General features: G+C 41.1%; 1 protein-coding gene across 2 annotated transcripts in view; it reads right to left on the reverse strand.

Annotated features, from left to right (window-relative positions):
- The window catches only part of wwp2 (WW domain containing E3 ubiquitin protein ligase 2), a 65,078-nt gene that overhangs the window by 32,910 nt on the left and 18,617 nt on the right, over positions 1 to 13,551 (reverse strand). For both annotated transcript variants that reach the window (XM_085360149.1, XM_085360148.1), the window contains exons 6-9: positions 6,194 to 6,272; positions 4,177 to 4,334; positions 2,898 to 3,141; positions 1,866 to 1,955 (exon numbers count right to left, since the gene is read on the reverse strand). In XM_085360149.1, the coding sequence (XP_085216275.1) occupies positions 1,866 to 1,955; positions 2,898 to 3,141; positions 4,177 to 4,334; positions 6,194 to 6,272 (571 nt within the window). The remainder of the gene's footprint in view (positions 1 to 1,865; positions 1,956 to 2,897; positions 3,142 to 4,176; positions 4,335 to 6,193; positions 6,273 to 13,551) is intronic.

A 13,551-nucleotide genomic window follows, 5' to 3' on the forward strand; every position in this document is an offset into this window, starting at 1 on the left:
GTGGAAATCACAGCTACACTTTGGTCTGGCATGCTGTACTTCTTCTTAACTCTAACCATTTTAGTCAAGATGTAATCATTTGATGTTTTGAAATGCTATACTGGATATAAACAAAAGCTTTTCAGTTTAGTCTGTTTGGTCTAAAGAAATTTTTGAGCTTGTGACGTGTTACTGCTCACAAACCCTGCAAATGATATGATGAAGAACAATGTGAGAAGCTCTCCTCAGTCTGGCTTTGGATTGCTTTCTTTAAAAAACACTATTGCCTAACTACCCCAACCCCACCCCCTTCATCCTCTAAACAGCTCCTGATGTGTACATCTGGAGCGTTAGCGCGGTATTAGCTTGCTAATTGATCCTCTGAAGGGCCACAACGGCCATCCGCCAGCACAGTGGTGGATGGAAGTACATGTGGCATGAAGAAAGGACTTTTGTTCTCTGGGCCCCCACGCTCTCGTTCCTTGTATGGAAAATCTGAGGTGGAGGTTTGGGGGGGGCAACCTTTTCCTAAAAACAGCCTCTCTTTCTCTCTGTCACCCAGTCAAACGCTCTGAAAATCAATCAATACTCACTCCAAGTAAAAATGTGGTAAATGGGGCTGAACTCTGGCAGAACACTGTACTCCAGAAGAGGGAGAAACAGTGTTCTCGTTACGATGCCTCCGCACACAAACACTACGATCAAGCTGCAGCGTTAGGCACAGTTACAGTGCAATGTGTGTGTTTATGCCAGAGAACATATAACGTGCTCTTAATAAAACAAGAAGCTTTGATCGGGCAGAAACCAAGACTGGGAGGGAACTTTATATGTTCAGCTTTAATTTTAAAGTCACAGTCCACCCAGAACTGAAATTCTTGTGGCAAGTTCACTTCAATGGAATTGCTGCAATCAGAGCTCACAGGGGTCAGATGCCCCTCCCACCAACTCAGAGGCTGTTTTGGCTCGTTTCAACAGAACGCTGTCAACTTTAGCAGCCAGTCAGCTGATGTGCTTCACAAGGGCCTCAGAACAATAAAGCGTCTCTCATTTCCTTCTGTCCCACAACACCTCTGCTTGCTTTTCCATCGTCGACACTGCTGACTCACACACTCCACTGCTGTTTAGTCATAATAAACTCCATTCTCTTTTGGCCAGTTTTGCTTTAAGTTTTACTTTTTTCTTTGATAAAACATTCTTTTTTTTTGTCATTTTGACTTTGATGTTTCAGGAATGATTTAGGCGTCGGCCTAAATCATTGTGGCACAGGGCATTTCAACCAAGTCCAGTTTGAACCTAATGTCCTCAACCGTTCGGTGCAGGGCAATGAGATCAAACTGCGCCTTTATTGTCTACCTATGCTGACGTGCAAGCCTGGAACAGAAACAGTACGTCATGATTTCAACCTGGAACAGAACACTTGTTTATCTTCAGTGGGGTTTTTTTTTGTCTAGATGCTGAACTCCGCTGTTGTTCCTTTTCCCGGACAAGCCAACTTTTTACACAATCAGCTCTCAACCTACGCAAAGTGTCATTACCACTGGGCAAGGACGGCACACAAGTGGGCCTCTGTATCTTCTGTAATTACCATAATCCTCCTCTCTATGTAGCCAAATAGACACAAATGTCAGACCATTAATCTGAATCTGGCATAAATGGTTATTTAAGGACAGATCCTGCTTTTCCCCAGTTACGTTACTGTCAGATGGTGAAGCTAAAAAAAGTGGCCACAGATATCAGAGGAAACGGTTATTTTCAGACAGGTGATGACTGAATGCCCTTTAGTTTACAGAAAGGAATGTTGACACATGCATTAGCCTAACTTTACGTAACCCTAAACAACCAGCGCACTGATGGAGAAAACACATTTAAAAGTGCTACGGGCGCACCCCGGTGGCAGTGGTCTCTCCCACGTTGTGGTTTTGGTGTTGTGGTCAACGTAGTACACTCTGCCATGAGGCAACACCCTCTGCTCCCAGCTGCACAAAGAGAGAAGAGACAAGCACGCACAAATATTCATTTACTATCACACCGAATACATTCCAGCAACGAGATATCCAAGATTTTCTTGGACTGCCAAATACATCTTAAGTTTTTTTGTTTTGTTTTTAAAGTAGTCAGGGAGTGTCCCTTAATGTAATAAACCTCTAAATGCATCTCGCTCACCTGCAGCCATCCACACACTTAAGCTTTTTAGGGGCACTGACTCAACAAGTGTTGCTGAAGTTTTATCCTCTATAAAAAAAAACATCATTCACCTCGACCTCTGTAAACACACGACTCACACTGGAAACACCATTTTAGTCTATCAGTAAAATATTCTTTTCTGACATATTGGTGGCAGTCATCTCATTCTGTGCTTATTCATCTGATAACTATTAATGAATCCCCACTTTTAGGTTGAAACTGCAAATATACACACACTACGCAGATTCTTACAAAACTATTGGAAGATTTGACTGGGTTCAGAGTTTCAGAGGCAAATATGGTGCTGGTAATAAAACGAATAAAACTGAAATAGGTGAAGTAAGCTACAAGAAGCAAAAATATATATAGAAGGCAGACTTCATTTTATTACAGGATGAGGAATGAAAAGGAAATTAAATGTTTTAGTATGGGAGGACTCAACTTTCTCACAATTAAATACTTATGACGCATTCACAGTTTACACGAAAGATCCGGGCCTACTCCAGCATCCATACAAAGTTTATCTATACACAATAACAGATTATTAATCACTGCTTACTTTTAACATTTAATGTGCTAGCATTTTTACATGTAGATACAGCAGTGTGTGTTTAAGATTTTCTTAAACAATAAATATTCCTCTCGTTGTTTCTGTGGCAGTCTTTCGTATCGTTTATAGTTTGCTGCTCAAACTACAGGCTGACTATGAGATGCTGTGACACACTGGCTCTTACCCTGCTGGGAGTGAGTCTGTGGTGGGCTCTGTGGTGCTGTTGCTGGCCTGCTCTGTGCTAGAGGTGGTGTTGGAGCTGGGCTCCACTGAGGCAGCTGGACCCAGGGCTTCCTGCTGACCAGGAGAGGGGCTACTGCTGCTGCTGCTGGCAGCTGGAGACCTGCCCGAAGGAGAAGATGGAGGAGGCGTGTGTAGGGACACGCCGCGATTGTTCTCCAGTCCATTAGACGTCAGCTCAACCTTATCTGAGAGAAGACACGGGCAACAAGAAGCATAAGAAAAGCTGGGAAGATGATGTGATGCGTTCTTACAGTCAATTAAGAAATTACGGTTTAAGAGTGAGTGGACTGATGGCTGCATGAGAGATGATTTGGGACCAAGATAGACAAACAAACGTTTTTTTTGATTGGTTGATTACAAGTAGCTGAAGCATCTGCTGTATATTACTCAGCTACTCTCTTTTCCCACATTTCCTTTCTCTCCACCAGTGCTGTCAAATAAAGGCATTAAACGCTTCCAATGACCTTTAAATTAAATGTTAAGTTTGGCAATCTTTAGACGGTAACACAATTTCAAGCTTCAAGTTTGGCATTTGCACTTGGAAGGTGTTTCTAATTCCTGAAAATGAGTGGGCGATCCTTAGGCTGCAAAATAAACAAAAATCTATCTGCCTGTGAGAAAATCACCGAAGGATGCACACATACAATGTTTTTATTGACTGAAGCCCTGCAGTAGCCTTTCAGCATATTTTTCAGCCTGCTCATCTCGATAAGTTGCTTAATTGAATCATTTTGTTTAATTTTGTTTAGTGTGTTGAACGTCTTTCAAAACTGTGACACTACGCATATCTAAAATTGTCATGTGACATATTTAGGAGTGGATAAAAACTTTTTGATTATTTTCACTACAGCTCATCTCCTCATAATTCTTTTTTATCACCTAGAAAATGGTAGAAAGTGTGAAGAATTCCCATTATCTCTTTTATGTTTCTACTTTTTCTGACCTAAAGTCCAAAATTTCTCTCATTTGTGACAAAGTAAAGCTTAAAATCCATTTTCCATACGAAGCATATATAAAAGCTGCTGATTAAATTTCTGTAAATAAACAGCTGAAATATTATCTTAGCCACATCTACCATTCGCTGTAGCGTGGTGTAACGTGGTTATTTTCTTGGATGCTCCCTTTTAAAAGCTTCCTCAGCAGTGTAACCACGTAAATGTAAAAAGCCTGTGTTCTTAAACTGTGCGTGACACCGTGGCGAGGTGAGCAGACTTTCCTACCTGCGCTGTTTCCGGGGCTGCCGTGACTCTTAGAGGACTGCCGGCGAGCAACGGGTCCGGGGATCTGCTCCTCACTCAGATCCCCATTTGTCAGAGAGCTCCCTCTGGAGTCCCCCGAGGACTCACCCTGCGAACCCCCCACTGAGTGCCTGTTGCTCCTGAAAACAGAGAAAGAAAAGAAGAAGACATATCAACATCTGCACTTACTTTATTCACCTCGTCCTTTTATATCCTTTGTTTTGACGACTCACAATTCAACCACACACGCAGAGGTGTCAGCTGCTTTTCCTCTCTGAACACTATCATATTTTCCCCAACGCTAAATATAACTTTGCTTTTCTGACGAGAAAGAGAAAAGCACGATGGCTTGCCCCCCCAGGACTGAGGAATGCTGGGGCCGAGCTTGGACGGCGATCTCTAGATTCAGTTGTTTACGCAGCTCAATAAGGAGAAGAACTAACAGTGCAGTGTGCACGTCTGCATGTTTTTATGACCATGTTCATGCAATGAGAACACTTGAGAACAGCATAAGAAGCCTCTCATCTTGTCTGTTGGTGGCATCTCTTCATATGCAGTATAGAGATGTTGACTGCCTCGCCATGACAGCAGCGGTTTAGGCTCTTGGCTGAACTGTGCTTAATGCCCCCCCACAGTGTTTAGAGGGAAATACCATCTGACCCCATGCACTCCCGCAGCAAAGCTTGGAAATAAATGCAGCCTGCTCCACTATTTATTATCTCGCTACCATTCTAGCCAGTGAGAGCTGCGTCTGAAACCACACTTGGGGGGGGGGGGATAACATGCTGGCACTCTGCATAAGTGCTTCAGTCGAGTGGCTTCCTCCACTCGACCCTTTTCTTCTCTTTTCTGCATTTATTTTGATTACAATTACGCCTGGGGTTTATGACTTTCATAAACAGTTTTTTAGAAACGGGTTTGGAAAGTTTAGCATTGTATTTATTATTATTGTTCTTACTGTACCACAACGTCTGCAGACTTTCTAAAGCGGTGGGATTAAAGAAGCCTCTTTTTCTTTGAAAAGGCATTTTTGGTTTGTTAGGCTATAAAGAATCACAAAGTCTTTTAAAAATCTGACTTATGGAAATAAACATTAAGACAGAATAATGCTGAAATGATGGCTTTTATAAATAAACTCTATTATTCTGGTGTTCAGCTATTCAACAGGAGATAATCATGACTTGTATTTGATGTTTTGCTCGCCTGATATGCCAGAAAAGTGAATCTCTTTGGAGTTTTATTGCCTATTAGAAAAAATTAGCTGATTTTTATTATTTTTTTATTTAATGTTTTAGACATAAGCTATAACTTTAGCTTATCTAATGCAATATATCCCGCAGGAGATGCCAGTACAGTCTACAGTATTCCCCACATAACTCATAAAGAAGCTCTAATGAAAGCTGGCTACAGTGTATGCACCTCCTTTTGTATATCTTGTTATATTTCATGTTATAATTCAGAAATTTTATGAGCCTAAATGTCACTGTTCATTATGACAGCCATGGAGTTATGACAATTAAGAAATCCCAGACTTTTGGGCCATCTGTCCTGCTGTGTCACCCCAAGCTCTTCAGGAGCTGGAGAGCAAAACAACAATATCCCACGACGTGCTCTAATAAAATAATAAAATAAAATATCAAATTTCCCCTAGATGACAGCAAGCTGTGCAGATCCAGGAACCCAAAGTCCGTTTTATGCAGATGCCAGATGGTGGGAATTATTACACCGTGACGCAAACGCAAAATTTTGGGAAGGGGATAAATGATCCCCTTTCTTGTGTGGAGAAAACCACAACTAACCACCACATATGTTGGTAGAAAAAGATTCAGAGTCTTGAACTGAGCTATTTCCCAGAATCCCCCGTTACATGTGTAACGGCACAATGAGTTGGATGTTAACCATAGTTTTACTCCATTAAAATATTGTTGAAGCATTGTTGAGGACTGTACCCAAATCCCAAACAGTCACAGTGTGTGTGTCTTTGTGTGCGTTTTCTGACCTGGCCTGTGATCCCGCTGTACTGGGAGTCTCCTCGCTCTGTGTCCTCCTCAGGTTGGGTCTATCCGACTGAAGTATCTCTGCAACAAAGACCGATTACATCATTAGTGGACAGACATACACACGGACACATCCATATCACGCTCCTACCAGCACAGTAACAGTTCAGCAGTGAATCCTTGACTAGATAAAAATTAGTTAAGTCTCCTTTAGCTTGTGACAAAACAGTGACAGTTCGGGCTGTTTCTGTCTCCTGCAGTAGACAGCCCTGTTACTATAGCAACCCAATGCAGTCCAATAAAGAAATAAAAGAGGAGGATGTAGAGTCAGGTTTGGTTTAATTCACTAAACAGTCACAGGGCCAAACAAGTGCACGTGCAAGGTTTCTGAAACTAAAAATAAGGATGTGTGAAATTAATTTAGTGTACTATTTAATTCACGCAATATTTCTGCAAGGTAAAACAGAAGGTTTAACCTCAGACACCACTGTTTATCTGCAGGAAATGTCACACTTGGTTTTAGGGCAAACAAAAAATTCCCAAAATGTGTAAAATGTCCATCTGCATCTAAAGGTCAGAGGTCACTCTTTCGAGGACGCAATGTTCACATTTTGGACAGAGAAGACAGATGGTTTGAACGAGGAGTAAAAGAAGCCATCTATGTCCACTGTGAACGAACATCTCGGATGAGAGGTGAAACATCTTCAAGGAAACTTAAAGAAGTCCAGATGCTTTTCTTTCCAAGCTTCTTAGACTATGATGACCTGGATGACTGAGAACCTTCACAGACATAAAATGTCAAATATACAATTAGAAATGTTATATTTTCCATAATAAATACACTATAGTGAGAACTGGGCTCACATCTGTCAATCTGGACCAAGTGACAATCCTCAGGGCCGGGCCCAAATGAAGCAAACACATACTATAATCATCAAAACCTGCAGTTCCTCCAATGGCCACTGGAGGCTGGCTCTAAATTTGAGACAATCCCCATGGACTCGTATGAGAAAATGTCCATTTTCAGCAATTAAATAAAGAGGTTTACAACCTGGCACTAAAACATTGTTTGTCTTCTTTATAACGGCTGCACATGGATAGGAGTCTATGACTGACAGTTGTGCTAACAGGCAGCAAATCACTCAAATGAACCTCTGAATGGTTCAGATGTTTGATCTGGACAAAAAAAAAAAAAAAAAAGATGGATGGATGGATGGATTTTGGATGAAATTATCTCAATAATCATAAAACTATACAAATACAACATACACAACTGATTTGCTGCTCAAAAAAAACTTCAGTTGCTAGTAGGGCTGCTCAATTAATCGAATTTTAATCACGATTACGATCTGGGCTTTCAACGATCATTAAAAATGACTGAGCCGATTATTAGCCCCTCCCTCATTTATCCGCGACACCTTAAAGGCCGGTCCGTGAAAATATTGTCGGGCATAAACCGGTCCGTGGCGCAAAAAAGGTTGGAGACCGCTGATTAAGAGGACCCGAGGGAAGCTCGGAAAGCTAAGCAGAAGTTATTTGGAGAGTGACTGCCGTTGGTTGAAAAGAGAGTTTAAAAAAAAAAAAAAACTTCAGTGGTGTTGCACACTATTTTATATTATTTTTTTAAAGTCATTGTTAACCCTTTAAATCCGGTCAGAGCAGCACGCTCCGTGTTGTGTAACTATTTTTAAATCCCTGTAGAATCTGAACCGTGTAAGCTAGCGCAATAATTTGTTTTGCATATGAAACCGGAGGAGTTGTACTTACATCTGATGCCATCAGCTTGTCCTCGGTCACGGTTTCGTTCCACATATAGCTTTGCAAAAATTGCATAAAAAGCGCTTGCAGGAACAAAAACATAATATTCCAGAAACACGCTTTGCCGTTCCTATCAGCTGTTCGTAACACTTCCCACAGTGAAATGATGCACATGCTGTTTTCTTTGCAAATTTGCATCATAGGATTGTTTTTTGTTTTTCCTGCAGTATATAAAAATTGCTGTATCTCCAAAATAAAACTATGAAGACACTCAAAATAAATTTCCTGTGGTGGGAAACTATTTTTTGCAACTTTATTGTATTTAAAGTTTTGAGGGATAAACCTCTTAAATTTCTCCAAGTAGAAATATATGTAAACAAAACAAAAGCGATTTTCAATTTTTTTTGTAGTTTATTGCACTTTTTTGCAATTTATGTAATTACTATGGACTTAATGCATACATATTATTAAAATATGGGCTATAACAGTTGTATTGATGTATAGCAACTTGAAATGCTCCCACAAATGGCACTACAGCATGTAAAAAAAATAATATAAGCTCTGGTGGACTTGGTTCTATAGTAGGTCTTAAAGGGTTAAATAAATATCGTCAAATAATCGTGATCTCAATTTCAGTGAAAATAATCGTGATTATCATTTTTGCCATAATCGAGCAGCCCTAGTTGCTAGTAAACTATATATAACTAGCGAATGATTCCACGTGGTGATTCTCCTTTATGAGCAAAGTTTGCAGAATAAACATCAAGTTGCATTCAATAAAAACTTAAACTAGTGAATAAAACCGTAAACCCATCAGGATGTGTTCACTTACACCACACAGTAAAAGAGCCAAGCACTGTTCACAAATGAAAGACTTTGAGTCTCCCCCTGCTGGCCATTATCAAGAATGCAAGATCAAGGGACTTCACATTAGCTTAGCTTTACAGACTCTGAAGATACATCTTGCGAATACAATCCATGTTTCCTATCACTTCGTTACCATCGCTGATAACAGGCGAAAAACTTTCAGACAAATTAACTTTTTAAAATCACACTTTGAAGCAAGTATTGACAATCCTGGCTAAAAAACTCGAAGCAAACTCACTAAGCAATAAGTTCAGCTTCCCTAACATCATCATTATCAGTCCCAGTGTCTTCTAAGACAGCGGTCCCCAACCTTTTTTGCGCCACGGACCGGTTTATGCCCGACATTATTTTCACGGACCGGCCTTTAAGGTGTCGCGGATAAATACAACAAAATAAAACTAGTACCCGTACCGAAAAAAAGATTTATTCATAACACACGTGAAAAGACCCAGGAAAACCGAGTAAACGATAAAAACGATAACAAAATAAAGCTGAAAACCGATAAAAACCCTGAAAACCATACATTTCACACCTGAGCCTCAACTCTCGCGGCCGGTACCAAACGACTCACGGACCAGGGGTTGGGGACCGCTGTTCTAAGACACAGATTTATCGTCGCACTATGAAATTTGCGGTGGTTACCTGTCCCTGCATCTCAGAACTGTACAGTAAATGACAAAGTGCTCATACTGAGGCTTTGTGTGCACAAATAAAACAATAACCCTGAAAACCATACATATAGACCTGACACATGTGGTGGTGGAAGCACAGTTGGCGGTTTAATAGAGACCATTCATGCTTGTATGTATCGAGTAGTCTGTGCTGGTTTGTGTGCGCAGTGGTATGCGGTCTTGGCGGTGTGAGGGACTATACAGTCCCAACTGTGACTGAAAGCCACAGGCCTGTAACGCGCTTTTCATTAACACTCACTTTCTCCTTTACACACCACCTTCCTTCGTGCCGTGGGCACGACAGCCTCAAATGGCATCCATGTTTACACATTTACATATCCCGCTATCTAAGGTAAAGAAAACAGGTAAAGTCTCACATACTTACACACACACACACACACACACACACACACACACACACACACACACACACACAGCACTATTTTAGAGCTATGAAAGAGCTTCTTGTGAGCAGACCTGGTGGACATACAGAAAAATAAACAGTGGTCTTGAGGAGAAACCATTGTGTCATAGCCCGCTCACTGAGTTCATCATCCCCCATCCCGCGTAATGGTCCAATTACTGCTCTGGTGTGTGTCTGTCTGAGGTGGTATGCCTTCTCAACATCTAAACTTCAGTGAAAATAACAGAGGGCACACATTTCAGTCACACAGCTGCTATGGAGAGACTGGAAGCTTTGGCTTACTTGTTTAACCTCAGTGTCCACTCGGATTAGCCCCTGTGAAAGAGAACACCTTTGATTTAAGACTGCAATAAAAGAGGTCGATGAGGCCGAGCCCAGAGGTGTTCACTGATGTTAACAACGACACAAAATGAACACATTCACACAACTTGCAGCCAGGGCGACAAATGAACTGATTATGACAACACTTAGATGAGGGTCTACACCAGAGGTATTAAAGATAAGGTTCGGGGCCAAGAATCAGCCCAGCAAAGACTCCAATTTCGCCCACTGGACAGCTTTAAAAATATGAAGGAGTGGAACTTAAACACAGACACCAACCCTAATATCCTCATTTGCCACACATCCTACTCCAAGGCAATTAAATAATAGATAAACAATTAAATTACAGAAAAGCTGCAGTTTTTCCACAATTTACTACAGAAATGTATGTTTGTTTAATTATATAATTAAAGGACGTTTTTAGCAAAGGACTACAGGGACCTTTTCTGTAATTTTACACATTTATCATGTAGTTTCATGCTTCAAGGCCCAATTATCAAAGTTTGATGTCCCTGGTCTACATGAAGCACCAGGGAGACTGTCATCAACTGGCCATTTGTTATTTGTAATGATGATCGTAACAGGTCTTCATTACATAAAATTTCATTGCAAATGGAGCTTATTTTTAACCTGTATCGTGATATTAGGATTTATGAGTAACTACAAAAACAAATATTGGCTTTTTAAAACCATGAAATATCGGTACTGGTATCGGTCTTAAAATTCCTACACTGCCTAAACTCTACATAACAAGTAACAGGGCTCGCAAAATCGCTGGCCCGACGTCCCGGGGCTAGCGATATCTCTGGTCGGACGACCAAAATCTATCTCAGCCCAAAATGCGCAGTTTGTGTTTAACTAAGCATTTATGAAATCACTTTATTTTTTTCCCAGTCTGTTTATTCAGTGTTGGCCACACCACCCTTTAATATCAGTCCCTATATATAGACATCATTGGGCAGTGACTGGGATTTTCACATCACATAGTTGCCCTCGTTTTGCAGACTGTAACGTCTCATCCATGGACATTTTCTTGTGGATACATGCTATACCGCAATATATACATCTGCCAGTGACACTTTTGGCTGAATTTCTGTCTCACGCTCTTAATGAGTTCCACAACTCTGGCACATTTAGCCAGTTAATTAACACAGTCTAGCGTGACGTCTCAGTGTTGACCAGTGTTAGTCAGTGGGTCGGATAATCTGAGGGTGTCTGTGCTGCGGTTTACATGTGGCTCCTGCTTCTGTGGGATAGGAAGCTGTGAGTATGTGGAGTGTGTATGTACGAATCTGACAGTTACAAAGTTTGCCAAAAGTTGAAATATAAGGGTTTGTTTATGAAGCCCACCACATGCGTGCGTGTGTGTGTGTCAGAAAAGCTGCCAGGGGAAGTGAGCAAACCCCCAAACTAACAGAGCTGCGTTCAGACTGAGAACACAGAGCCCCTTGACATCACCAGAAGTAACACACTCCCACCTTTATGCACTTTGTATATTCAAGCAGCTCACATACGGCTGAGCACACACACTCTGCAGAATGTAAAACACATGTGCGCTCACACACAAGTGCAAAAAACCCAAAACAAAACAACAAAACCCCCACACATCTGCATCGACACTCAGGACAACATAAAAAACACACACAAAGTCAAGTGCCTCAGCTTGAAACCCAGGATCTGGAGGGCACACTTCAGGCCTCTCCTCCCCCTGAAACACACACACACACACACACACACACACACTTGCATTCAACTTTGTCATCGCTGCCCCTGCAAGCTTGAAGAGGAAACCCCCCCCAACTCTCGCTACCATGCACACTGCTCCAGGATCACAGAAGGCGATTGTACTACTGAGCTGCAAGCAATGAGACTCAATTACGCAATTCTCTGCAACAAATTAGACAAAAGCGCTCCTGATGTTGGTGATTATGTGTGTGGAGAGGCTGCAGATAACAGAAAACTGGGGGGTGGAGGGCTCTTTTCATTGTACGTCAACCTTTGACCTGCACACACGCTCAAATTACGGATGCACGCTTGTTTAACTGCATTATGAGGGCCTCGTTTTCACTGCATTCATTCGTTTATATCCAGAAAATGGTCTTACTTTAAAGCATGGTTCCACATTTTTCCATAAACGCGCTCACTCGCTTCCACGCCAAGACTTTGGTGAGAAGATCAAAGTCAAAAGAGCAGCATGCAAGCTTGGCTTTGTATCACAACTACTCAATCTTTACAAAATTATGCGTAAAAATGAGATGTTCCCACTAACCTTTCTGCAGCCAGCTCTAGCTGCTGGATGAAAGGATTATCCAGAAAGTCAAAGTACTCTGTTAAAGATCTGGATATTCAATTTTTTTTCTGTTTATTTTGAATATGACAACACTGCATTTAGGTTGTTTAGGTTGTTTGGGCTGTAAAATTACATAATAATTCTCACCTTTCAGGAACCATTTGAACTTTCTCTGCAGGTTAAGGAGTTACAGTCATGTGAAGCACGCATGATAAAATCTAGGCCGAGCTGATTCTTGTGCCTGTGTTCAGCCAACAGTACCTTGTGAAGCTTTTGTGCTGTCGTGACAAACAGCATATCTCTGTAAAGCCTGTCTTTTCTTCTTTTGGAAACAATCTGAATTTTGTCTGTAGCACAAACGGGAGCCTCCAGCCCACCCCACGACCCTGAACTGGAGAGGCAGTTAGAAAACAAAAAAAGGATGGATGAATTGTTTCATTGCTGTTTTTGTACCATTTTCAATTAAACTCAGGGTTTATAGAATTTGCAGATGATTGCATTCTGCTTTGATCCACATTTTACACAGAGCACCAACCTTTTTGGAAACTGGGTTGATGTTGGAAAAACACTGTAAAGAACAAATAATGCATCAGAAATTTATTTTAATTATCTTTTAAAAGTCAGAAAATTACAGATAAGTCCACAAAATATTAGCGGACAATGTTTTTCCTTTTTCGTGAACTATTAGATTCATTGTGTCCACACTGATTTAGTGGAATTATTCATCTGGTGCTAACTGTGATGAAGTCCTGGCATGCAAATATGGAAAGAGTTGCCGCAGAAACAGCAGGGACTTTGGCGACTGTGTCCTTACAACTTAAAAACATGTACGTGTATGATTCTTATGTGCATTTAAATCCAAACAATTATCTAATTATCAAAGAAAAGCCCCATTTACAGGATTTGTTTTTCCATCTTGTCCCTCTCGGGGAGATATATGTTACAACAGCATGCACACACTCACACACCTCCTCTTAACCTCTCTTCACATCTGAACAGTCACAAAGAGACACATTTACGCAGCCCATG

The sequence above is a fragment of the Diplotaxodon limnothrissa genome, linkage group LG7 (genome assembly GCF_057381915.1).
Source record: "Diplotaxodon limnothrissa isolate DT_005_m linkage group LG7, D_limnothrissa_male_GT1.1, whole genome shotgun sequence".
NCBI lineage: Eukaryota > Metazoa > Chordata > Actinopteri > Cichliformes > Cichlidae > Diplotaxodon > Diplotaxodon limnothrissa.